Source organism: Haemaphysalis longicornis, unplaced genomic scaffold (assembly GCF_048455015.1).
Source record: "Haemaphysalis longicornis isolate Haplotype H1 unplaced genomic scaffold, Haemaphysalis longicornis Haplotype H1 scaffold_10, whole genome shotgun sequence".
In the NCBI taxonomy this organism is placed as follows: Eukaryota; Metazoa; Arthropoda; class Arachnida; order Ixodida; family Ixodidae; genus Haemaphysalis; species Haemaphysalis longicornis.
This window is the reverse complement of record NW_027526204.1, coordinates 144,824,617-144,851,304: the sequence shown is the minus strand read 5'-3', so window position 1 is coordinate 144,851,304 and position 26,688 is coordinate 144,824,617. Positions and strand designations below refer to the sequence as shown.

At 46.0% G+C, this 26,688-nt stretch overlaps 1 protein-coding gene across 1 annotated transcript in view; it reads right to left on the bottom strand.

Annotated features, from left to right (window-relative positions):
* LOC144159572 (uncharacterized) overlaps positions 1–22,221 on the bottom strand; it is a 38,028-nt gene extending 15,807 nt beyond the window's left edge. Inside the window, exons 1-3 of the mRNA XM_077691146.1 lie at positions 22,075–22,221; positions 8,018–8,068; positions 6,906–7,922 (exon numbers count right to left, since the gene is read on the bottom strand). Of these exons, the coding sequence (XP_077547272.1) occupies positions 6,906–7,922; positions 8,018–8,025 (1,025 nt within the window). The 5' untranslated portion in view covers positions 8,026–8,068; positions 22,075–22,221. The remainder of the gene's footprint in view (positions 1–6,905; positions 7,923–8,017; positions 8,069–22,074) is intronic.
* Positions 22,222–26,688: the final 4,467 nt, after the last annotated feature.

Here is a 26,688-nt window from a genome sequence, read left to right as displayed (position 1 = left end):
AGACTGCATTGTTCTTGCTGTTTTGTTGACTCTTGAGCACATGCCTGATAATTTATTGGGGGCGGAAAATACTACTTCCACGTTAGCGCGTTTGCCTATTTTTTTTCAAGTTATGTGCAATTCGATGCAAGTAGGGAATCACAGTTATCTTTTTGCTTCTGTTTTGATCTGATACTGGTAGGCTGTCCTGCGTGTTTCTTTTTAATTTTTGTAGGAACGCTTCCGCTACGGTTGATAGCAACTGTTTCGGGTACCCCACTATCTGAAGTCTGTCCAACTGCCTAATAAAACTGTCAGGCATACAGTGAATACATGATTTGTTTAAGGCGTTTTTAAGCACGTGGTAACTATGACATTTTTTTAAGCACGTGGTAACTACCTTAAATCACATTTATAATGCATAAATTACGTGCGTAATAAAAATAGCAATCTTCAATTATGACATACCATTAAAAAACGAAAAAAAAGTGCCAAAAGTATTCAAACTTGGGTTTCGATTTTTGCTACTCATGTGCAGATCCACTACACTACGAGACCAAACGTCTCTTAGCGGTCAAATTGAGTGCCACAAGCACGTGAATACAGCTTCAAACCCTTCCCTAGATGGGGCCGCGTGTCACTTGGCTGTGTTGACTAGAAAACGCCCATACGCCTACGGGAACGCTTTCGGCTGTTCGTGCTGTCCGTGCCAGTATTATCACCACGCGTGGACTTCCCTTTGAAGGGCGCTTCCAAGGAGACACTCTTGTACCGCGGTGAAGGCAGCAAAAGGGCGTTACTGACGGGGAAGACACGCGGGCTGGTAATAACTACCACCGCCCCCATAACCATAATTCGGCATCACCACCATCGTCAGAATCAATATAAACATTATCACAATCAAATCGTTCTTTTAAAGCGAAGCTTCATTTGACCTTCCTCCCGGTTTTACGGGGGCTGCTGTTGCTACTGCTGCTTTCTTGCTGAATTCGGCGCTGGGTTTCATTTTCACCAAGTAACCCTGGCCTCCGCGCAAGGAGCTAGCGGTAGAGGTGAAGCCCCGGGGGCAGTTACGCGAGATAACGTTGACCTCCCCGTACCGTGCCCAAGTGGTCAGACGCGGATATGACTTGCGGGAAGGGGGGGGGGGGGGGCGGAAGCCCCAGTTCTTGTGGGTATCACGTTCCTTGCGCATGCAGTGGGTGGCGTCCTCGCCAGGAAGTTTGAGACGTGGAATGGTTCTCGTTACATTTCGTATTTCTCGAGGCACTTCGTTCACCGTTCTGAACAATCGGCAACTATGGAAAGAACAATAACACTCCAAGAAAATCGCACAACTCAAGTTAATTCAAGTATATGTCTACATGTTCCCCTAAAGGTAGAAATTAAAAACAATTACAAACAAAAATATATTAATACGTAATTTTGACTTAGTAGTGTAACTGATGAAAGTTCATGCGTGCGAATTACTGCGTTTATGTGTACATTGTGATCCCTTTGTGAATTTGAGACCTATGCCTTGTACAATACATAAGAAGTGCGGTAATGACTTTACTTTGTGCTATTTCTCCATTACGATTGTGCTATCATGCTGAAATTTGTGAACAGACGTGTTGTTATGTACGCTGTAAATCGGGTGGCTCAGGCCTCTGTCAGGCCACGTTCGCCTTTAGTCTCAGCCTCCCCTTGGTTTTTGCCAAGAAATAAAAATCAAATCAAATCAAATCAAATTTCAACCCAGGTATGCCACGATGAAAGCTTCACGTTAAATTGATTCCAACCTATAGGGGGGGGGGGGGGGGTGCACCTTTTTCTTTTTTTGAACGGAGCTTCACATCAAACACACCTATGCTGCTGCGGGGGTAGCGAAACAGAGCGGCCAGCAAGGGATCCTTTACAGCATTGGATATTACATGATAATCTATGATAATATTGTCCGGTCAAATATAAGGACGCGGGTTGGATTCCTAGCCACGGCGGCTGCTTTTCTGATGGAGGCAAAAAGCGAAAACGCCCGTGTGTTCGAGATTTAGGTGTACGTTAAAGGGACCCTGCAACACTTTTTTCAACTTTTTTTTTGTAATCTTAAATGCTTGCAGAACGCAGCCACCCAACACACCCAGTACTTAGATTAGGGAGTCGCAAAATACCTCAGCCGAGAATTACTGCTCTATGCCCATCAGATAACTTGGAAACTCGCTCAAAAGACAGTTCTCTCTTTCCTGGTCTTGACGTTCTTCGACCGCCAGAATTACGTCACTAAGGCCATGTAGCGGCTGTTGGCCGGTTTTTCTTTAGTTGCCGCAATGAACGCTTTCGATAGCAACTTCAAAAATAAATCCACAAAAACAAAGCAGAAACGGAAGGCGTATTTGCTACGACGAGCAAATCACGCAGTGGCGCTCCGTGCTGGCGATAACTATAGCTTTCGCAGTGCTTTCAGAAGCGAAGGAAAGAGTGAAAGCGTTCATTGAAAGTGTTTCATGGTCCCTTTAAGGATCCCAGGCGATCAAAATTAATCTGGAGCCCTGCTCAACGGCGCGCCTCATCGCCTGTGTAGCGTCGGCGCGTTAAACCTCATAATCAATCGAATCAAATCAAATCAATCCGGTGGAATCTGTAAAGTGCGCCAGCGTTGAGTAATACTATTACGTTTGTGAAACTGCCTGCCACTTTTCTTAGAACCTGCAACCCTCTTAGGGTGTGGTTAATAAACGCGCTCACTGCTTGGAATACAGTCAAACCCGTTTATAGCGAACTGCAATGTGCACCGCGATTAGTTCGATATATCCAATAGTTCGATATAGCCAAACGAGCCTATAACGAGCTCATTATTATCAGTTCGCAATCCTCGAAAGCCCCCGCCGCTCTCCCCCGTTCCCTACACCGCCATCTCTGCATGCAGAAACGAACACAGTAAAGTAGCCATTACCAAGCCCAAAATAATCCATTTATTGCCAGCAATAAAGCTACTTTCCGCATTAACTGCCTACTTTGCAAAAAAAAAAAAAAGCTGTTATTTTTGTTTTCACTTTCGTTTTGGCAGCTTCAACTAGCATAGCATTGCCTACACGAAACATAATTTGCACCAGTATGAGTCCACGTCTTCGAAATTCGAAGAAGCATTGGCGGAGCACATCGACTGCCGAAAGCGCTTCATTATAAGCGTCGGACGACTTTCACTCGCGACATCATGGGAACGTTGGCGAGCTCTTCCCACAGTTCACCGATGCTGCTGTCTTGGTCCGGACTCACTGACTGGGCGGGTTCCGTTGTGAGTCTCGCGCGTCGGAAGAAGTTACGGAAAGTGTCGGGCGTCACGTCGCTCCGTGCGTGGGGAAATGCTTCAGTCGCGGCGCCTTGCTCCGTGGCCGCGGCCAATCCACATATCAATCGCCGCCGCGAGACCATGCATTTCGTCGGCCATTCTAGGCGAGAAGAGTTCGATATATCGGATGTGAACTTCGTTATAAGGGATATGTTTCCCATGGATTTCCGTAACTGAATTATTTTTGTTCGATATATTGCATAATTCGCTCTATCCTGGTTCGTTATAGCCGGGTTTGACTGTAAATGACGACTACAAAATGTGTGAACAAAATATTGAGATAGCATTAAACTCGTTCAAAAAGTCCTTCCTGGTATCCCTTGTCGTGGCCTTGGTTGTAAACGCGACGGTCGCGCTGGCGCCATTGGCCGGCTTGAAGTGACAAAAGTTTACACGCGATAACTACTGTAAGAGCAACGTAACAACAGCAAGGAAGAGCCCATATACGCATCTGCCGTCTCCTGATTTAGTTTTTGGTGGCGATGTCACAAGATATGCGGCTACATTGTGATATACCACATTTTCGCGCGTATAGCAAAAATTTCGGTGGCAAAGTAGGCGTGCGGGTAATACGCGAGGTTGTTGCTTTAGTGCAGCTTCACGGCAATGCGCCTTGTGCCGTGAAGCTCCTACGCAGTAACACAATAAGACTTCCAAGGCACTAGTCTGCAAGCGGATTGCCGAGGCATGGAGGGCGATTCCAGGTGAGATAATGCAAAAAAAGCTTCAAAAAATGGGGCATCACAAACAACATGGATGGACCTGAAAATTACCTTGTGTACAACAGTGAGGACTGCGGCTCAGGTGATAGCTTTAACTAGAGCAATGACACTGACTGAATTGTGACTTCGCCTTGCAGCCAGTGTATTCCATTTGCTACATATACTCTTTTTCTGCCTACATCGTATATGATGTGTTGCTTGAGCAATAGCTTTGCTGCAGCCTTTAAATGTGCGGCCAATACGCGAGTTTTTTTTTTCTTTTCCGGCGGGCTGAAAGTGGGGAGGGGGGAGGCGGATTATATGCAAGGGAGGGTTATACACGCCAAAATACGGTATTCGCTGTTCAATTCGACTATTTACCTAATAACTATGCACCGCACATGTGTGGCCAAAGTGGCGAGGCAGTTTGTATGAGAGGTGAACACATGGATATTCTCCTGCGTAAAAGTAGCATGTTTTATATCACAAATTACGTGAACATTTCTAAAATATGCCCAGACTGGAGCAAAAAATCTCCGAAAAATAACGAAATATCGGCGTAGATATTTGGTGTTCAAAAGTCACGAAGAAGTCGCTGCCAAATGTTCGTAAGACTTTGTAAATTTCGGAAAACACATCAACATTTTTAGATGTGAATATATTTCTGCGGTATTTATTACGTCATGGTCGCGGATGTTCAGAGTACGAGGCTCTACTGCTGTATTTTGGAAACGTTTTAAATTTCGGACATAAGCAGAGGCAATATCGGATGGTAATGTTATTGATTTCGAATGATTCAGGAAACTTTTGTTTATGTGTGGAATTTTATAATGTTGTATGAACATATGTACGTCATAGGTGGTGTTGATTCTGATTTTGTGGAGAAAAAACAGGGAGTGTTTATCAGGAGATGTTTACGTTCAAGAAGGCGGGACTTTCTGTGACCCATATTTCTCCAAAGCAGAACATCTTACATTTATTTGGGGCAACTGGAAATTCAAAGTTTAAATTGACCTTCAGTACAACGTCCCGTACACCGCGAGATATAGCAGTTAGAAGCATAGTTGGGGAAATTCTCATGTACGTATCTTACACTCCGCTCCATGCCTAAAACGCACAGCTTCGACAATGCGCGCGCGATGTTCTCTCTACAGCGAATAGGAGGAGGATATACGACTATGCGACTATCATCGTACTGCTAGCATGTACTCCATGAAGCTTTCTCCTTGCCTCTTCTTTTGTTACGTAGGAAATTGTCTCTCCTCAGCTTATTTCATAAAATTTGTTATCACAACACGAATCTTAAACATCAACTCCTTTCCGCACCCGCACACTTATCCGCGCGTACTGATTACGCAAACAAAGTTAACGTCCTTTTTGCCCCCACAAATTCATTTTATCACTGTTTTCTTGTAAAGACGTCTAAAGAATGGAATGACCTGCCATCCTCGATTGCCACCCTTGCTAATTTTGAAGAGACGCTTACAAGATCTCCGAAAACAGTGAATTATTTGGTACAAGCCGATGGGTCAAAATTAAATGCGATCAGTTGTAAGGTGAACGATATCACACTTGAGAGCAAGGGTTAGAAAAACACGTTTCACAAAAACTGTGTTTTTGCTACGGGAACTTTCTTCACAAGGTAATCCTTTGAAGCGCTGTTGAGAACCGGCTTTACACTCAGAAGTAACTACCAAGTAACGCAGCAGTTTAACGAATATATGGTGCTGTTTCTGTTATAGCAAATTATAAAGCTGCCGCATTGGCGAATGTTTATTTATTGATTTTCATTTATGAGTACTGCAGTCACTTTTAAGTATTACAGAATTGTGGATTATTGACGTCGCTTTTTTTGTCGTTGATAACGATAATCAGAAACAGTACTGGTTACTTTTAAAGAGGATGGGATTGCTTTGCTGCACACAAAATCGACGTAACTGCGAGTGTAGTGCAGCCCTTGCGGATGGAGGCAGGGGCAAATGTTGTGCCTATTATCACGGCAACCGTGAGAATAACCGTCAGAAATTTCTCACGGAAGTCGCCTCTCATTGGCTAAGAACGCTACCGGGAGATTCCATGGGATAAATATTTCCTAAAAAGGCGTGGTTTTAGCTTCCCCGTTAGCGCTGTGGTATAGCACTGGCTTTTGACCGAGAAGGCTCAGGTTCGAGTCCGACATTGCGACTTTTTTATTTTTTAGCTTTTGGAGTTTTTCGGTCATCGTACTTTTGTTAAGAATTTTTTACCCCAGTTTTTACTACATCAAGAGATCGACGCACAGAACGTCTAGAATAGGTTGGATTACGTTTAATATAGGTTGTGTTCTATGTCGTTGGGAGGGTTAGATTAGGTTTGTTGCAGCTGGGCTGGATTTGGGAGGTTATGGTGCACTCAGTCAGGTTACGTAAGGTTTGGTGAGGTTATGTTATGTTAGGTTACGTTGGGACGTATTATTGTTCGGCGAATTTTAAGACAGCCAGCTTTTATGGAAACCGCCGTGAGATTAGACGCAGCCCAGGGGTAAGTGTACTAAAATTGCGGCCCTGGGGAACACAAACGTCACACTCAAGTGCCGCTTAGATACAAAATCACTTTAGCCTTATAACCTGACAAGGGAGAGAGAAATGAAGAAAATGGGCGAAATAAATTCAGTGGAGAAACCACAATCTATTTCTGCAGCGGGTTCGTCACCCCTCTTCATTCGTCTCGTTACCCCCTGGACTTTTTTTCTCATTTGTGTAACTATATATTAGCGTGGAAGTTATTTGGTAATTATTGTTAGGAAGCAGCATTCAATTCTGATTGAATGCACCCGGAGGAGAAACACACCTGCCGACTTTATCTCTGCCAACTTCGAGTGTTGTGCCACGAAGCGCGTGGAAGGCAGAACTGCTCACCTGCACAGGGCCAGCCAGAAGAGAGCCAGGGCAAAGAAGAGGCTCGCCGTGGAGACCGCCAGGAGGATCCGCTTGAAGGGAGGCTCCGGCACCAGCAGGAGTGAGGCCGCGCGCGAGATGGCCGACGTGACCACGAACGTCATCACCTTGACCGCCCACGCCGACCCCAACAGCGGCTGCACGGACCCGCACAGCGTCCCGACGCCCACGAGCCCGCCAAGGGCGACGGCCGAATACACGCCGCCCATGACGTAGGTCTGGAGATAGTGTTCATCGCGCGCCTCCCACAGGAGAGGGTCCGGGCTCATCCATACGGACGATGATGATGATGATGGCGGTAGTGCCGGCGACGAAGACGCGTTCCGTCTGTCCGCATTGTTTTTCCGGTGTCCCTTGCGCAGTTTTCGACGAGGCTGCTTGGTCGTTTTGGAAGCGTCGGCCCGCTGCACGGTTGGATTCTCCGTTGTGCTTTCTTCGGTCGTCCCGTTGCGGAGTTGGTCCGGATGTTCGGTAGTTCGAGGAATTCCGTTCTCAGGATTGGATCCTGGTGGCGCTGTGGAGTCCTCAATTTGAGATGCGTTCCCTCGTTCATCGGCGTCGCTGATGTTTGGCGTAGAAGTGAAGTCTGCGCCTGGTCTTCCGTGCGCAGGAGAACTACCGTTCACCGTCTGCGTGTCTTCTAGTTTGTTGTCCCGGATGGTGATAGCTATCGCTGTCGCCGAGTCTGCCGAGGATGTCGTCCTTCTGTCGCTGGTTTGGGTGCAACCATCTTTCGAGCAGCTGGTGGCTGTAACAAATGTCGTTGACACTGGTGTAGTGAAGAAAGCTTGAGAGTCGGCTGTCGGAGAAACACTCGGAAATGGCGGTGCGGAGCCATAGGAGGGCTTGGCTTGAACTATTAGCATCAGCGCAATATGAGTGAAACTTGCGGCGATGAAACATTTCCTTTTTGTCGTGCGTTGAGTGGAGAAAGTCGAAGCCATCGACGCTGGTGATGAACACGGGAAGCAGGTAAGCCTAGAAAAGCGTCAGGTAAGAAACATAATATCAAGAATTAAAACACAAAAAAGGGTGGTAACATTTCTAGTAAACGTGTGGTTAAGTGCACTTACAAGTTCATATGAAAGGTGGTGCTCCAGGCGTGTCTTAGCTTCAGAAGAAACCTGGGAACAAACGATATAAAATAATCATTATGTTTCTAACGCACGCGAGCACGCTCGCACCACAAAAAAAAAACAAAAAAAAAAACACAAAGAAGGGTTGTTCAGACCAAACTTTTAACGTAACTTCAAACTTTGACATGTTTTAGAACTTCCACGCAAACAAAATCGTAACGGCCAGGTCATTACTGCACACGGAAGACAACCCAGTTACTTTTTTTGACTGGGTTTAATGTATCGGAAGCACGCTGACGCCAATATTCGTTTGTTTTTGCGAAAAAAAAGAAAACCTTCGCCTCTAAGACGGCCCCTCCTGACCGTAACTTACTGTCAGGAAGTCCAGAACTGGGGCTGATTGAAAGGGCCCACATTTTGAGGCTAAAAGCTTTTCTCTGTCCTTCGCTTACAAAAACACCGAATAAGTTACGCCCTAGATAACCCAGAGTAGCGCGTTTCGATCGTCTTTACGCAGCCGATGAAATGTACGTGTTTTCCTTGGATATTATTACCCTGCTTATTTATCGAAAGCTCTCATTGATGCGAATAAAAAATAAATCACCACAAACAGCAGAGCGCTGTCCTCTGCGACAAACGCGCAATACTTTTAGTGAGTTCGCAAGTTCTGCACTTCATACTGTCACTCCATCTGCCCCAATTTGCTTCCAGCGTCAGGTCGCAATGTCTTGTTCCTTTCACTCTTTTTGTGACCTTTCTCACACAGCCTATGACCATACACATGATTTGCTCTCTGTGTTGCTCGAAGCCGTACGTAATTGTGGCGCAACCTTCTCCCATCATAACAAGCCTTGTCTGTTCTTTATCCAACCTCATGACGTCATCACGATACTCATTTACGACAACCAGCTTCTTGTCTTCCTTTCCCCACCTCCAAACCGTCTTACTGATTTGCAGCCAGCTACACCCCTGTGCTCCTCTCCATCATTCTCCCGTCCTAATAGTTCATCTCGTCCTCCCCCATTTTTACACTCAGATAAAGGGGCCCCACAACAACGATTTCACCCTTTCCTTTGCGTCCGGAAGCATGGTCAAAGCTGTAGTTACCAACTGTACGGAGCGGCACTGCGTGATTGGCTCGTCGCAGCCGAACTATCCGCATTCCGCTTCAGCTTTCTTTTGTGGCGTTTATTGCTGCAACAGAAACTAAATGGCCAATAGCCGCTACATTGCTGTAGTGACGTAATTCCACCGCTCAAAAAACGCCGGGACCCGGTAAAAAGAGAATATTTTGAGCAAGTTTTCAAGTGACCTGATTTTTGATCAATAATTTTTGGCTGAGTTACTTTGTGATCCCCTATTTTAAATACTGGATGCGCTGGTTGACTACCTTCTGCAAGCATTTAAGATTTAGAAAAAAGTTGAAAAAAGTGTTGCAGGGCCCGTTTAACCTCGCTTACAGGGTGGTTTGTTGTCGGGCGCAAACACTCGAATTCTTTTTTTTTTACGGTTTCGACTAATATGAAATATCACCTTGTATGACAACGTTTTCTATAGTAAAATTACAATTACAGGTGCATAATCTAACGCGTGTCTCCGCTATTATGAAAGTAATTTTGGATGACCCGAAAGTTTAGGAGGGCCACTAGATGGGAATTTGAAGTGTTCTGCTGTAAATTGTTTCTGAAACCATTATCATTCAGAAAATCCCGCATGATCCATCCTCAAAGACTGCCAGTGCGATGCTGTTAGCATTCTTCTTGCTGTCTGACAGATTTGCGTTGACGTCAATTTGTCCCACGCGGCACATTTACCTTATGTACCAGACACCTCCGGTAGATTGCGACATTGTCCTTCACTAAGACTGGACCGAGACGCATTGGGCCAGCCGTGGCTGGAAGACTTGCCTCCATAACGTGTTCCGGATCCAACTAGACCCCAGAAACCGAAAATCACGAGTGCGCAAAGCGTGCCGCAAGAACCGCCGATCGAGTGGTGAAGAGTAGCCATCTGCTTTAATGATAATATGATTTAGAGTAGATGCCTAAGAACGCAGGTTGCGAATATTTTGAGCAACCATAGGCACATCACTGTTCATGTCCATGGTGGCAAGGAGGCCGTTGATTGGTGTACCCCATTCCTGTGTAAGCGTTTGTCCGAAACTAGACTGGCCTGTAAGGTTTTCCTGTGCTTCTGTTTTAAAAAAAGCAATTATCTCATACAAGGAGCGTCATTTATATTCATTTTGTTAAAAGAAGCAACAAAAACTTTTCAACAAAAGTTAAACAATTTGAAGTCCGAGTATCTTTCAATTTACAGGGAGTGCTAGCTCGCACTTGATCCGATCACAGCTACAACTTCTTTTGTGCCCCCTACTTTCTGCACATCACAACAGGTGTGCTTAAAACATGGAGATCTGAGGTCTTCACATAAACTAAAAAGCGGGAAATATGAGTGTGAGATGCTATAAGACTTGCTGAACTCTTACGCAAAATTTCTGGCGCTCCGCTATATAAGCATTGTCATAGTGGGTTCTGAGCACGGACTAGAGCAAAACGCGCCGATAGCTAAATTATTTATAAAGCCGCTTGAATATCTCCATCTAGACTTCGGAATGTCTGGGTTGGTTGCGTAAACATCCCGCAACCGAATCATTATCACAATGACTTCAAGAAAAACAATTTTTATAGTGTGTGTATTTGAGCTGCCTTTGCTACCATCGACGGAACCACAACTAATTAACGGAGTATTTTAAACAACGAAGATGGGCTCACATTATTATTGCACGAACTATTTCATCACTTTTAACGCCCCTGTAGAGCGTGCTTCACCGCAGCAAGACACTTTCCGCAAGGAAGCCGACTTGCTAAATACGCTGAGCATACATGCAGTAATGAGCTCTGAGGATGCCGCGTAAGCAAACGGGCTTCCTCAAGGCAGCAACTTTTCTTGTTGTTAGTTTCTGACGCAACAGTGCATTTGAATTCGCTCCTTTGAGTTCAGCAGCGGTCTTAGTGCCGAGGCTTTGAAGCTCTCTTTTTTGTCGAATACGTTCCACAACAGGAATATTGTTTGCTAAGCGCACGAGAATAAGTCACATAAGTGCTTGTGTGTGCATTCTATACAGTTGAAGTTTCGAACGCTGTATCATCGTCAAAAATAAGTGTGACGTCACCTCACAAAAGAGAAGTAATGCGGGAAAGCTTCACGAAGCCAAAACTCTCAAGCACCATATACATTATATATACAACGCCGGTACCAAAACAGAGCATTGAAATTATTTCTCCTGCTGGAACATTGTGAATAACATTCTTTTTTATTATTCAATTGCAAATTAATCAAACTCTCCTGTCTGGTTCGATATGTAAAGGCGTGGTTTTCGATTAACAAGAGTCAAGCCGTTCAAGCCACGTCAGCTCTTCTAAATATTTAATTAAGCAATAGGGATAAGCGCTCAAGGAAGATAAGTAAAATTTCTGAGCATTTTTAGCGGTAAAAATGAAGCCCTTCACATTAATTAAAAATAAGGACAGCTTGGTGCTGAAGTTCTATGACGTCACGTCAGAGGCAAACAGGCTATAGCGGTGGGCGAACGTTTATTTCTAGTCTTGTTTCACAAGATTTCCAGACATTGCAAGGGGCCTGCCTTAAGGTAATTCTGTGTAAGGAGAAAGGCAGCGAGAAGGGGACCGGCGCACGGTACAGGTATCGATTAGTTGAAAGACGCCACTAATGAAGAGGCCCGTTACAAACGACCATGGCTTAAAAAAAAAAAGAAAAAGAAAACAAGGCTTTGGGCGCAAGGTTGCCTAGGCGTGTGTAGCCACCGTGGACGGCTTGGCGTTAACTTTCTGCGTCCGCAATTTCTGCAAGGCATGTAAATACTTCCGGTCCCGAGCGGCCTCATCACGCTCGGCTGCCTCAAGCGGGAAGTAATGTAATAAATCACACCCAGCGCTAACCGCGGCCATAAATGTGCCATCCCGGTGAATGATGAACGGCCTTCTGGCCAACCCCTGCTATTGCTGTTTGAATTCCCCGCGCTGCAGTAATAACATTAAAAAAAAACCAAACCTCCACCCCCCCGTTCGCGAAAAGGAAACATCTTGGCCTTCATGAAACGAGAGTAACTGGATTCTTAATGGTAACGATATCAATCATACGTGATGTTTTGCGGCGTTTGAGAGCACTCCAAGTATGAGACACGTGGTAGTAAAGAAGTCCGCGATGCTTTTTATGGTGGGTCGTTATGTGGGCTACTCAATGCACTCTGGCTCTCTAGAGCTAAGTAATGTAATGGGGTCGAGTAGGGCGCGGAATGGGAAGAGTGGGAAATACATTCGTTTTAGGAGTTTAGGACCGTTGGAAAAACGTCGTAATATACCTTTGACAATTATTAATGATATGAAAATGGCAGCTACGGTGATCAACAACAGTACTACTACTACTACTACTACTACTACTACTGGTGGTGATGGCAATAATGCACACCATCATAATCATCGTGATAATAAATACTCTCCGTTCGCCGCCTCATGCGTACTGCTGGCTTACGAGCTCATGTTATTACGGTTAAAGACGAGTCATTTGTCCAGTGAGGTACATTCATAACTGAACTTGCAGATGTTTTTTATAGGTGCATCACGAACGCATAACGGGAAGGATGTGTAAATCAGCGCGAAGACGGATTCAGTGTTTGGTAAGGACAGAGCTTCATAGTTTCGTGCCAAGGTTAGGCTGGTCGGTTATAGAACTAACGCGAATACGCTCATGCAACTAATGAACAACAACAACAACAAAATGGCCGCCATCCCGTCTTGCGAAAGCGGATGTCGAGCGAAGCTGTTGTAAATCACTACACATGCTGATTTGGGAGGGTATAAAATGTTCCTCGTATAGTCTTGGCGGGCTTGTCGCTTGCGCTCGGCTTCTCTGGTGGCCAAGCCTGACGCATGCGATCGCCCTCGAATGACGTCAACCCCCTCTCCTTTCGAAAGCAGCTGCAACCTAATCTTTTCCCGGAACACATAGGGCGGTCTCTTTGTTCACAGGGGCCGTATCATCCAGCGTGCGGTTTGGACGCTTGTGTTGTGATTTTTTAACGAATACTGAACTCTATGCTGTATGCCTGATTGCAAAGAAAGATGGCGCTGAGCTTCTCTGACGGCAAATGCTGGGGCCTGCCTAGCTTCACGCATGCGCTCGGTGTCTTGGGCGAGCGCTGCTGTGTCCTGTCTGGGTTTTTTGTTTACGACACGAAATTTTCCGACCAACGGGAGGCTAACTTTCGCTGTAAAATTGTGGTGTTTTGTCGTCGCTCTGTGCAGTCCATGTGCAGTTCGCAGTTCGCTAAATTTTTATTGGTATAGCCGGGTCTTAACTTGGCATACGCTTTCACACACACAAAAAAAAGCGTAAGAGGCCGCAAAACTTGCTTTGGGACGAAAACGATGATGGTACACAACGAAAACACGTGTTAGGTTGTTGTTTTTAGAACGGTAGACGCACCAAAGCAAAAAAAAGTAAACCTTCACGATGGAGTGTCCAAAACAGAGGGAGTGTTTCACGTAATCCTGTTGTTTAACCTCAGGACCATGCGAAAGCAGATTCCCTTTCCAGGCTAGCTGGAGAAAGAGGAGAGGAGAGCAGACGATGTCTCCGAAGCCGCTGCATTTGCGTGTACAATTCTCTTTCCCCCGCCCACGAACGTGGTCTCTCGGCGCAACCACCGGGCGCTCTCCGTATAGGAGGTGTGAATATTTCATCCGGCTGCCCGGCTAACTTATGCCACGTATAGCCGGCCGAAATAGCGTCTCGCGGCCACGCGGCCCTTCCTCCTTCAAGGAGATCCTCGGGATTATGGTCGAGGCCAATTTTCCGGAGGACGGACCTTTTTCCCTCCTACCGCTCCTGAATTATTGAGGGACTCCCCGGGAGGGCGGAGGAGGCGAAAGGAGCCCTACTTAAACTTTAAGGTACTCGTGGATGGACATCCGCTTCGCTGCTCGCTTCGCCGCCCGAGAGATCAACGGTGGCGGACGTATTACTAAGGCACCGGGAACGAGGCTACGGCTCCTGCGCTCGCTTCAGTTTCGTGTTTAATGCGTAACGCGCCGTGTGTGTGTGTGTGTGTATAGGGACGGAATTCTGCGGGACGTGAAGCGAGGCCGTAAACGTATATACGGCGTGAGATGAGACAACTGCGGGAGTTGTGAGGTTCTGTTTTTAACCTTTCCAAAGCCCTCGCATCTCAACTTAAAAAAAAAGAAAGTTGAACGAGTTCGGTACGCCGAGTGTTTAAGCGGATTGCATAGGATCTCCTTATTTATTTTTTGTCGTCTGAGAATAAGGGGCTTAGCTCGCGTGTTTTGCAGGTGTATGTTGACGTTTGGAAAGATTACAAATAGCGAAGAAGGCGGAGGAAAGACGAGGTCTAAAGGTGGGCTTTAGAAGTTTGCATGTGCGTTTGGGTGGCTTATGCGTAGAGCGGATAAAAAAACCTGAACCTGTGCACCTGACTGGGCAATGAATCTTGTAATCTATCTTTCTGTCTCCGCCCTTAAAAGAGTTCGAGCTTGATTTTCGTGTCGTATTATTTTTGCTTGCTTGTTTGATAACAGGTAATCGTGCTGTTGCCGTAGATTTTACCGGTGGTTATAACAACGGCGAGAAAGCATACACGCGTCATGCAGTCTTTGTTGTCGGACCACTGAAAATAGGGTTTCTGCCACATATTATAGTTGAAGGCCATTTTATAGTTATAGACGGTCAGTACTCTGTGACAATTAAACGAGGAAAAAATGCCTAGCGTCGCGAATGCCTCTGCTACACGGCCGTTTTAAAGGCCTTCTGAAGGCTTTCAAACCAATTTTCTATTGAGTTCCTTATTGTAAATACATAGGCCTAACTTGTCAGTGAGGGTTCAACTGTCCATCGAGAGTTGCGGTGTATCCCAGTCATACGTCATAGAAAGACGTCTTGTAGACGCTGTACCCACGTTAAGATGTAATGTAGGTTTATCCCATTCATACGTCATAGAAAGACGTCTTGTAGACGCTGTACCCACGTTAAGATGTAATGTAGGTTTTTTTCCCCTTCAGAAATGAACTCTCAGAAGGTGCTCATTTTGATAAAATGGCATTCACTTGAAGCTTCCTGGCAGAGAATTACGATAGTCTTACATAGTGGCATTCTTTGTTGGTGATACCTTATCACATAGGCGCAGATAGCAGGCAAAAACTTGCCACCTAAGGTTAGTAAATGGTTGAGCACAAATACGTTTGTTCGTTGATAGCGCAGCAATAATTTTTTTTATGGCTGCACAAAAACGTAAATTAGTACTGCTCAAAGAACGATGCTCAGTGCCTATCAACTTCATAGATCACCTGCAGAGTAAATTCATCAAACCTTTCTCTGTGCCTAACCCACCACGCATGTGTGTACATGACGTGGCAAAACCGTCAAGAGCCCTAAAATCCGAGTGCTGCATCTCTTTTTTTTTTGCCTTTGGCGGAATTCAAGCAAAAGATACCTCACGTTTCTTATATTTCTCGCAAATCTTCCAGTGACAGCAGCAGCAATAATGTCTGCCTGAAAATGAGCAGCACTGGGGCCCGAAACTTTAATTCTAACACCAATGACCACGTAACTATCATCTGAGGTGGTATCATTGCAGTATATAGCTGCAACCTTAGCTTTCTGAAACCGCTGCTTTTTTCAATGTGTTTTTCGTTACATTTAATGTCGCCCAGCGGTGTGATCTCAGGAACAAAGGATGAACACCGACAAACGTGTAAGTGTATAGTTTTTGGCTACTGTCGGGTGCAACTCCGTTACAAGCACACCAGATGCTTCTTCAGGTGTATGGAGATTACTCGATGTCACGCAAACGTAATTTTGAATATTTTAAGCGGCTCAAAGTTGGCACGGAATGTGTAAGGTGCCTTAGGCAGCGGGGAGCCTGTAACGCGCAAGACTGAGGCCCACGTTAAGCGGGTAAATTCGTTGATGAGTAACGATCGATTTTTTTACGACTCTTCGAATTATTGCCGTTGAATTGGGCAAGAAAAAATTGCAGACGATTACTCTACGCCCTAATGGAAAATTTGTGTGCAGCGCGAACTGAATTCTTCTCTGTCACGGCGCATAGCTTCTGCGTCGGAGGAAGTGATCGCGTGATCAGCGAACGCAGGACGACGCGCTCTTCTGGCGTTTTTTCATAGCGCTTCGCCGCCACCGAGCATGTTGTAAATCGGGTTTGAACATCCCGCGCAAATGTCACGTGGTTCGGATAAGCCACGCAACGGGGAGGAGAGAGAGAGTCGCTTTATTGAAAGAGAAAGGAGCAACGGGGAGGACGCCGAATGACCTATGTACGTGCATCACTCCGCGCTTACTGAGCTTCTGTAACGCCGCCTCAACATACCGCCCTCCCCCTCACACTTTCGCTACACTTTCCTTCTCCGCTTTCCTTCTGCCTTCGGTGTTTCCTTCCTTCGTTCGCTTGGTTACGAGGCCGACAAAGCCGCCAAACTAAAGTAGGGGACGTTTAAGTGCCGCGCCATAAAACAAAATTTAGGAGCCAATTCAGTACGCGAAGGTGAATAGCTAGCAAAGCTGTGTAAAAATACAACAAACCCTCGGCTGCCATTTATTTCGGAGAGGAGGAAGAAATTCCAGCAAATGGGAAGATATACATGTACAGAAAAAAAAAGACGGATCTCCTAATCTTCATGACAGACATGCCGTAAAACGCACCCAAAACTAACATGACACAATTCATGCGCTCGCACTTTGCATGGGAGACGTGCAGTCAACATACTCCGGTGGGAGTCATCGCTGCGTTTAATGTGTATTTCTCTAAATAATGGTGCGTGGGGCATTTATTATTTCTTGGCCGATGCCCCACACGGGTATATTGCGTAAGAGAATATATACCAAGGGATGCTTTATTTACTTATCTGTTTTTTTTTTGATGAACGGACGCGAAAAATTCTGTCATCCATTCTAATGGCGTCAAGACTGCCAGTGATGATTAGAAAGAGTGCTTCTAGCCGAACCACGCTTGCTTCGTAGAGTCATCCCCACCGGTAATGTGACATTGATGTTTGCGTGCGTCATATACACTGAACACTAGAAATGTCAGTAGAGGCGTCCGTAGCCACCAAGGTAGGAGGTGGTAATAACTCAGAAGTCACAGTGATGCTGACTGCTTTCAAGGAATGCTTGCTTGGGGGGTAGTTGGTACATCTAAAATGGGAAAACACTGCCTTTTGCGTAGCTTAGGGTTACAAAGGCGAAAACCTGGAGCAAACATACGATACATGCACTCAGGAGCGCAATAACAACCTACTTTTTTACGAGCTTTTCGGAAAGCTCTCTTCCAAGCCATGCTTCGGCCAGCCATCCATGCTTCTCCCGAAGAAAGACATACGGCTGGTGTGTGAGAGGAGGGGGCAGCGCGTGCAAGGAGCGCTGGGCACTTAATTAAACGTGGTAGGGGTGTGGCGGTGGAACTTATCAGGGGCTGATCAAGACCTCGTTCCCTCCTATCTAGGTTTTTGTGATGTATCCTCCAACGTTTTTGAAAGACTCGGAAGATAAAGTAAGTTGTTATTTGCACTGCGTGAGCGTGTATCGTGTTTGCTCCGGATTTCTGTCTTTGTAAACCTGATTGATTGATTGATTGATTGATTGATTGATTGATTGATTGATTGATTGATTGATTGATTGATTGATTGATTGATTGATTGATTGTATGGTTTAACACGCCGACACAACGCAGGCGATGAGGCGCGCCGTAGTGGAGGGTTCCGGATAAATTTTGACCACCTGGGGATCCTTAACGTGCGCCGAAATTTCGTACACACGGGCGTTTTTGCTTTTCGCCTCCATCAGAAAAGCGGCCGGCGCGGCCTCTTTGTAAACCTAATCAGCGCAGTGTTTTCGCAGATGACCATACTCTTCGGTCCAAGAGATATATCGTCCACAGCGAGCTTTTGCCACGGGTCAGGACGATCCCATCAGCAAGTCTACGAAGAGATCCCCCTGTGTTTACCTCTCTCAATGCGAAAGAAGATACTAGAATTCTCACAGAACAAAATCACGGCTGCTTCACCATGGTAGTGTACTTGTTCACAACGCCTTAGCATTCAGCGGTTTCCAGCCTAGAAGACCATTACGGTACCAGAGCAACCTTCCTACCACCTGGTGTTGCTCCGTGTGTCTTTTTTGCTCCCTAGTCTCGAGGGGATCATCAGGGTACCCGTTTTGAAGGAGTGGACGCCATCAAGAAGACAGCAACGATGGAGCTGAGGGGTCTCCCAGAGGAATCGTTCTACAAGCGCACATAAGCATGGAAGAGAAAAATGGAATTGTGGATTGCTCCCGCGAGGGATCGCTTTGAAGGGGAGACACTGGAGATTCGTGCTCAGAATTAAAATGAACGCGTTGTTTCACTGGAACAGCTTCGTTTTAGACAAGCTTGACGGGTGGTGTCAGCCTTGGACCGAGAACAGTACAATCCCTCCTAAAGGGACACTTAGTAAACATGTAGACAACTGCTTAAACTACTCAACTTCAACACCAGGTTACAGCTTAGAGCACGTACCCTATATTGGGAGTTTTCTTTTTGCGTATAGTGTCAGCGCATTTCTTGTCGACAAATGGCAGTTGAAAAGTTCCGGGGCTCTTTCGAATTTCGCTCGCTGATTTGGTTATGTGGGCTCCGATATAAACTTCTGCTAAACAGCGCAGTAGGTGGTTAGGTGAAGTTGTACTACTTAATGGTGGTATACTAATTTAAGTTCGATAAATTGACTTCAGTATTCTCTTTGGGTGGGTAGCGGAAAGTCGGTACCAATGTTGCGCCTCCGAAGTCGGCGCATTTTGTAGCTTACAAATGTGTTTTTATTTATTTATTTATTTATTTATTTATTTATTTATTTATTTATTTATTTATTTATTTATTTATTTATTTATTTATTTATTCCATTTGTATCGTATTGATTACATGAATGACCTCGCCAGAGAAGCAACTGCATCTGAGTTATACATACTACTCTTAATTACTGCGCTCCTATTATAAAATCAGGCTCAAATAATTTTTTAGTAACAAGCGTAAGGTATATCCTCTTCTCTGCTTTTTTTTTCACCAGCAGTGTAGTTGTTTCTGTCCCTCTACGGTCTCGCTGTTGGGTTACTCTATAACCTCAAATCCTCTAGGGATTCCGGGGACGACGCATATTCCCTTCGTAGAAATGTTAACGGATACAACTACATGACAACAAAATGTCTCTAACCATTTCTGTTTCCTTTTTGAAGACCACACATGCAACTGTTATGAGACCGTTTTTTCTTCTAGTTGTGGCCTTACGCATCTCAAGGTGCTGACATTTCGCATTATCACGGGCGTCTTTGTCGCCTCGATCAGGAAAACAGCTTTCGGGGCCAGGCGTTTAACCTGCGTCTCACCCTTACCGGCTGAGCCACAACGGCTGGTAATGAAATTGACTTTATTGTGTGGAATGTCGCTTAAACTGTCATGAAGTGCAGCACGCATGCGCGTGATCGCTCTGCCAGTAACAGAGGGTGTAGCCGCAGGCGCCAAGTTCAAACCTAACTTTGTTGCGAATCTGGATCATACAAATGTTTACAATCCAACGATATTTACTGTGTTATTCGACTCATTGCTCGAATCTTCATTGTTCGAATTCGACTCTTCCTAATCTTGGCGACTTTAGAAAAATCTGCGGTAACTTTAAGAATAGCCACAGAGCAAACTGCAGGGATGTGGTAGAGCAGCCGATTTGGCGTGTGAAAAAAAAAGAAAACAAAAACAAAAACAGAAGCAAAACAGTGGCAAAATTCAACACCCTTTGGATGAGAAGGCTTCCGCTAGACGATGTTATAGGGCAATTGGGGACAAGAAGCAAATAAATAAATAAATAAATAAATAAATAAATAAATAAATAAATAAATAAATAAATAAATAAATAAATAAATAAATAAATAAATAAATAAATAAATAAATAAATAAATAAATAAATAAATAAATAAATAAATAAAAATAGGACAGCCTTCCTGCAAGCAAAAATCAAGTTCGCATCTATAGCGCGGTGAGAGCAGCCTTCATCATTTTCAACACGTACCGTTAAGGGTCCCGTGTCGCAGAAAGACCGGCGTAATCAGCGGCGCTGACCGTTAGCGAAAAATCCCGTGGCGCCCCCTTGCGTTCCACGCTTAAAGGCAAATATTAAGCGTCCTTCATTTTTATGTTGGCGTTATTGAAGTCGTTTTTTGCGTTTATAACATCCGGCGGCAGCGTTTATACGTCCTGAAACCTGTGACTCATCTCAGGAAGGCAAGTCGGGAGTCATATGCGGCTACACGTTCTGCCCGAGCAGTTTTCAGCGGCGTAGGTGTCCTTAAAAAAAGAAAAGAAAAGAAAAGAAAAGAAAAAAACTTCGTGCCATCGTTCCTCATATAACCGCGTTCTCTCAATAAAACGAACCTTTCAATGCATTGCTTGTGCCCTCGTTTCATCAAAAGGCACTGCAGGAAAGCCAACTTTACACAATGAGGAGCGCCTCAAGAAAAACAACAACAACAACAACAACAACAACAACAACAAAAAAAAAACGCTTCCCGTCATCGCAATGGAAACTGGGTCCGCCGCGTTATGAAGATGTATGCGATTGCACCATCCTGACACTGTCGAAGCAGTTTGGATTTTGGACCCTGACTTTGACTCAACTTGCATGCGAGATAGGTTCGCGTTTTACTCATCTTTCTTTTAAAAAAAAGTGGCTTTGATTTATGCTGACGACAGGACACCGATCACGGGAGAGCTCGCGTCACCATGTCTCGCGCTCCCGTCGTAAAATCGCACTCCCTTTCACTCAACGGCGTAAACCAAGAAGCTCTCATCGGTAACGCAAACTAAAACATTCTTCAATAATCAAGTCTCCTGTTGCATCCCCGGGAGAAAATCCAGGCCTTAATCAGATCATTAGGCATAGCCCCGAGATAACGTATTGACCAACGAATGCCGCAGTCAGCGGCTCCCGGGACTGTAGACGCGTGGTTGCAATCTTCGCTCAATACGCCATTGGCGAAGAGGGATGGGAGAGGAGGGGGGGGGGGCACATCCGACCGAATGCGATGCCTACGGGGTGGGCGCAATGATTTCGATGTCACTGGACCCCGTCTGGGCAGTCGGCACGCCGACAGACACTAGTTTGTTTCATTGCGTACCCCGGCGAGGCGTTAGTACGTTCTCCGAGAGTCTGCACAGAATATCTTTATTGCATCTTCGAAAAGAAAAAAAAATGGGTTAATTAATTCCACAAACACCCGCGAATGTGGGACACTTCATCACGGCATTTATAAACGGCCAGGGCAAACGGGGTTTCCGCATTCCGTCGGTAAGCACAGGAACCGTTGCCGCTCAACTGTTTCCCTTGCCATTCGCTCCGCAGGTATCGCAAGCGTGAGCGCGAGGAATAATTGCGCTGTCAGTTAGAGCGAGGCAAGCCGCTCTCTGTTCTACTTGGAACTTTTACAGCACACCACCCAGCGTGTTCACTTGCAATCGCGAAAAGCTTTCCTCAAGGACAAACCAACTGGCGACAATCTGCGTCCGAACGATAGACCTTCGACGACATTTCCGGCTGGGAAACTCGGAGACATGCCTCCAACGCGAAGCTGCCTAATAGCCAATGCAGAGTGTCCCTACACATCACCGCGATATCACTGAGTAGGACACGGCAGCGTTTAACCACCGCTTACCCTTTCCCGAAGGACGGACAGACCGGGTTTTGTGCTCAGCCGATCCCGCACGACATGTCAGCTGCCTTGCTTCGCAGTGACGGACCTCCAACTAACCTCTGAGTTGCCACCCGTGCCAGAGTAGACATTCACGATGAGCCGTTCGCTCCATACATGCGTGTGTCTAGCGCGCGGAACCCCGTGTTTACGGGGCACACTCAAAGTACTGCGCAGTTGCGCGTAGCGCAGCGTTTGAGCTCCACCAGCATGCGGAATCGACCGCTCACCTGCGGCGGGTGGACGGACGGCGGCGACGGAGACCAGGGCTCTCTCTCGGGGTGCTGCTGGCCGGGACGCGGGCTTCGTGCGGGGGCTCCGCTCTTCGATTGGGGCTCGACACCCAGCACGCAGCCGCCCCGCGGCGGAGCGCGAACCCCGGGCGCCAGCGCCGCCTTGAGCGGGAGCCGCGAAACGAGCTCGCCTGGGAAGCGCGCTGTGAGGCGAGGACGCCGTGGAAACCGAGTTTGGGGGGTGAAAATTGCGCTGAATTGGGGCGGTTTAGAAAGAGAGAGGGAGAGAAAGGCACTTACCTTGCGCACGCCACGAGCCGTTTTAGGCAGCTTGCGCTAATTAGCTCGAAAGCAGCCCCGCATTCCTGTGCTAGACACTTTACGGTTCGTGTTTACCGCATGTCCCTCCACAAGGGCTGGCACGAGGAATGGCACGCTCGCACGAAATTTCCACAACCGGAGGTGAAAAGATGGGATAAGTGCTTTCGTGAAAGTTTCATTACAAAAAACAAAAAAAAAAGTTTGGAGAGACGCCCTACTAATTCTGTAATTGATTATCTCCGAGTGCTCTAAAAGAAAAAAAATACTGTGGTTGATTACTTTGTCATAGGAATCGGTTAAACACAAAAGTGAAATGTGCGACGAAATCTGCAGCTGAGCATGATTTGCGGGTCGGTGGCTGTCTTGTGGGTGTGCTTAGCGAGTGACGTCCTACTTGCGGAGCGCTTCGGCGAAGGTGTACTGGCGTCATTTCCGAGACGGATTTGACGCCAATGAAATCTCGGTGTATTCCGACATAAAACACTTTCGTGTTAAAATATAAAACCCGAAAACGAACAACCCTAAGTGAAACGTACTCTTTAGTATTAAAGATTGCTTACCCACAAGAAGCCGCTGTGTGCAGGGGTGCACCCTTTACAGGCCGCTTGCTTTGTTGTACAGGCGTCATTTCCGTTACGGATATCACATCTGTGAAATCTTGGTGGATCCATGAATAAAACACTTTCGGGGTAAAAAAGTCGAATTCTGGAGTTCTACCCGCCGCAGTGGCTCAGTGGCTAAGGCGTTGTGCTGCTGAGCACGAGGTCGCGGGTTCGATTCCCGGCAGTTGCGGCCGCTTCTCTGATGGAGGCGAAAAGCAAAAACGCCCGTGGGCCGTGTGTAGGAGATTTCGGCGCATGTTAAAGATCGCCAGGTGGTCAAAATTAATCCGGAGCCCTCCACAACGGCGCGCCTCATCACCTGCGTTGCGTCGATGCGTTAAACCCTACAATCAATCAATCAATTTTGGAGTTTTATGTGGTGGATCTGTGCCTTGGCTACGACGTGCTCCGTAGAGGGGAGCTCACGAATAATTTAGACTACCTGGGAATAGTTTAGGAACGCTGAAATTTCGACGCATGGGCGTCTTTGTTTCTCGCGTTCACTGGAAAAACGGCCGCCGAAGCCGGGATGACGCACGCCTCCGCGTGTTCAGCAGCACAGCGTTTTAGCCTCCCAGCCACAGCAGCGGGTGATGACAATGAAGCAAATGCGGAAGGATGTTGTATTTGCGTTTTGCTTTAAAGAGATAGGAACTTAAAGCTACTAACAACTCTACTGTTATTCTACTACGCTTTTATGCTATGCAGTGAAAGAAGCAAGCCAGGGACGAGAAGTCACATCATCCTTCTTATCCATACAGAGAACCAAATCGAGTCAAATCACATTTTATTAATTTTGCGCAAGCTACAAGCACATGTAGGGGAGAAGAGATGATGTTTTTTTGATAATAACTGGAAGAGGCTCCAAGATTGCATCACGGTAACCATAGAGTTTCATACTAATATATTAGTATGAAACTCTATGACGGTAACAACGAAATGAAAGCGAAGGTTAATTAAAACAAACGTCTAAACAACAACAAACAAACAACAACAAACGTCTAAACTATATTGCATCACGGTAATCATAGAGTTTCATACTAATATATTAGTATGAAACTCTATGACGGTAACAACGAAATGAAAGCGAAGGTTAATTAAAACAAACGTCTAAACAGCAACAAACAACAACAACAAACGTCTAAACTATATATTAGTATGAAACTCTATGACGGTAACAACGAAATGAAAGCGAAGGTTAATTAGTATGAAACTCTAATTAGTATGAAACTCTATGACGGTAACAACGAAATGAAAGCGAAGGTTAATTAAAACAAACGTCTAAACAACAAGCGAAGAAATTGCCACTTAACTTTCTTTTAACAGGATGAGCGCGTTGGTACTTACCTCCAAGTCGTATTACATTTTTAAGTGGAGACGATGCTTTTGAAAGCTTGTATTAAGTTAGCTACAGCTGATTGCAGCAGTTTTTCGCATTTTTCTCTTCCGAGCTCCTTTCGGTCGGTCTCCTGGGAAAACTGGCCCAATTTTCTTCCCCCCAGTGTGACGTATTTCCACCAGGCACTTAGAGCTCAGAGAACACAGCCGGAGCGGCTCCCAGGGAGCGCGCGAGTTTTCGTACGATTTCGTTCGCCAACGGATTCAACAAGTTCAGCATTCTCAGGGATTTCTCGCAGGCGCGGTGAAATCGATAGGACTGCCTGTGTTCGAACTTGCTATATATACACATAAACCCGGAGCACGTTTTCCCGGTCGGTCGATAACCGCCTCATTAGGTTCGTGCGCTGAGCAGACTCCTCTAATATGCCGACGCCGCAGCCGCATAGCAAGAACAATGCGCCGAATCAAGCATCGCAATAATGCTGGCTTCTTGTATGGGCTAATTACAAGCAGCCGACCTAATTACAAGGCGCTTTTCCGCGAAAAAAAAACGGCCGCGGGGTTGTACGTGTGAGAATAATTACGCTTTCGGGTAATCTCTCGCACAAACAAGAGGAAATAAAAGTGAGAGCGCTCTTTGCTTGGGGACTTGTATACCCAGCCTGACTGAGTTCTCAGGGACGTTCAAGCAGATCGTAATTGAAATTTTCACGCCTTCCGCTGTTTTTCATGTGAAGATTCTATGTTTTACACGAATCCTATGCTGGGCCCCGTCATTCGCTGACTTCGCAATGTTGGTCACGCTTAGTTGTCGTTCTGGGGCGCTGTGCTGAAGCCGACGTGCGGCGATTTCTTAGAGAGCACCATTTGAATCAGCGGTTTTGCAGGAAAGTAAAATAATAAAAAAATACATTGAAGAGAATAATTTAACATTGCGGTTATTTCTAGACCCGAGGAAAACATTTGATTCAGTAATCCACGCAATATTTTTAAATAAATGATTCAAACATGGAATTAGAGCAGTAGCCAACAAAATTACGCACACCTCCCCTCGCGGGAACCCTGGTGTGATGCGACGCTGAGGGGGGTTCAAGCGCAAGCGGAGAGCAACCGTCGACCGAAAGGCCGCCGGAGAGCGGCACACCGGTTATATGCGCAGCGCGCCCGGAGAGGATACCGCGGAGAGAGAGAGAGAGTGCCGCGGCTATGTCGCAACACAATCCAACACAATCCACTTTCATCCAATCCCATCCAAATCCCATCCAAGCCTATCCAAGTCAAGCCAAGCCAAGCCAATCCAATCGAATCCAATCCAATGCCCCTCGCGAGAGAGTGTTCGCTATCGGAGAGGAGAGGGGGAGAGTGGCTGCGGACAACAACAACGGACGCACGCAGGAAGGACAGGGCCGCCGACAAGAGATGCTCTCAGCATCGCATCTAAAATTGATAGAAAGTTACTTAAACACCCGAAAACAGTGTGTACTCCTTGGAGAGGCTAGGTCAGCTAGATTTTTACAATTCAGCGTGGTGTTGTCAAAATTGGGACCCTTACTTTTCTGGCTTATATTAATGACATCCCTTCCGTTCCGCATTCCCCCGAGCTAAAAATGTATGCAGATGCCACTAATGCTTTTTTCACATAAAAAAAATCTAATTGACCCATAAAAAAAACGTTAACCAGTGTCTTTCATGACTTTCCTTGCGGCTTGGACAAAATGAACTGCAACTATATCTGCATATACAAAGTATGTAATATTTCTACCAATAAACAAACCAATGATAACCGAGCCAACGGTAAAGTTTGAAGGGAGCACAATCTGCAGGACAAGGCAGCGAAAATTTCTGGGGTTATGGTTCAACGAAAATCTAACTTGGAACCCTCACATTATGAAATTAAGCTATGAGAGAGAGAGAGAGAGAGAGAGAGAGAGAGAGAGAGAGAGAGAGAGAGAGAGAGAGAGAGAGAGAGAGAGAAACAACTTTATTACGAGCATCGTAATGTGGGGTGGGGTCCCCTGTCCAGGACTCCATTGGAGACCCCTGCTGCACCGGGCTTTTCCACCAGCCGAAGCTGGGGCTCGAGACCGGAGCTGCTCACGGTAAGGGTGCGCCACTCTAGGAATCTTGTGGTTTGCCGAACAGTCCCACACCATGTGGTACAGGGCGCCCGGGACAGCGCAGCATTCGTAATGCTGCGTAGGCTGAAGCAAGTGGAGTTTGGTCGGATGAAGAAAGGTATTTTTTTGCGGAGCCGGAGACAGGGCTCCTGCCCCTTAGTTGGGAATTCATGGCCGGAAGGATAGGCCATCCATTGGTACTTATAGTGCTCTGTTACCTCTCGATACGT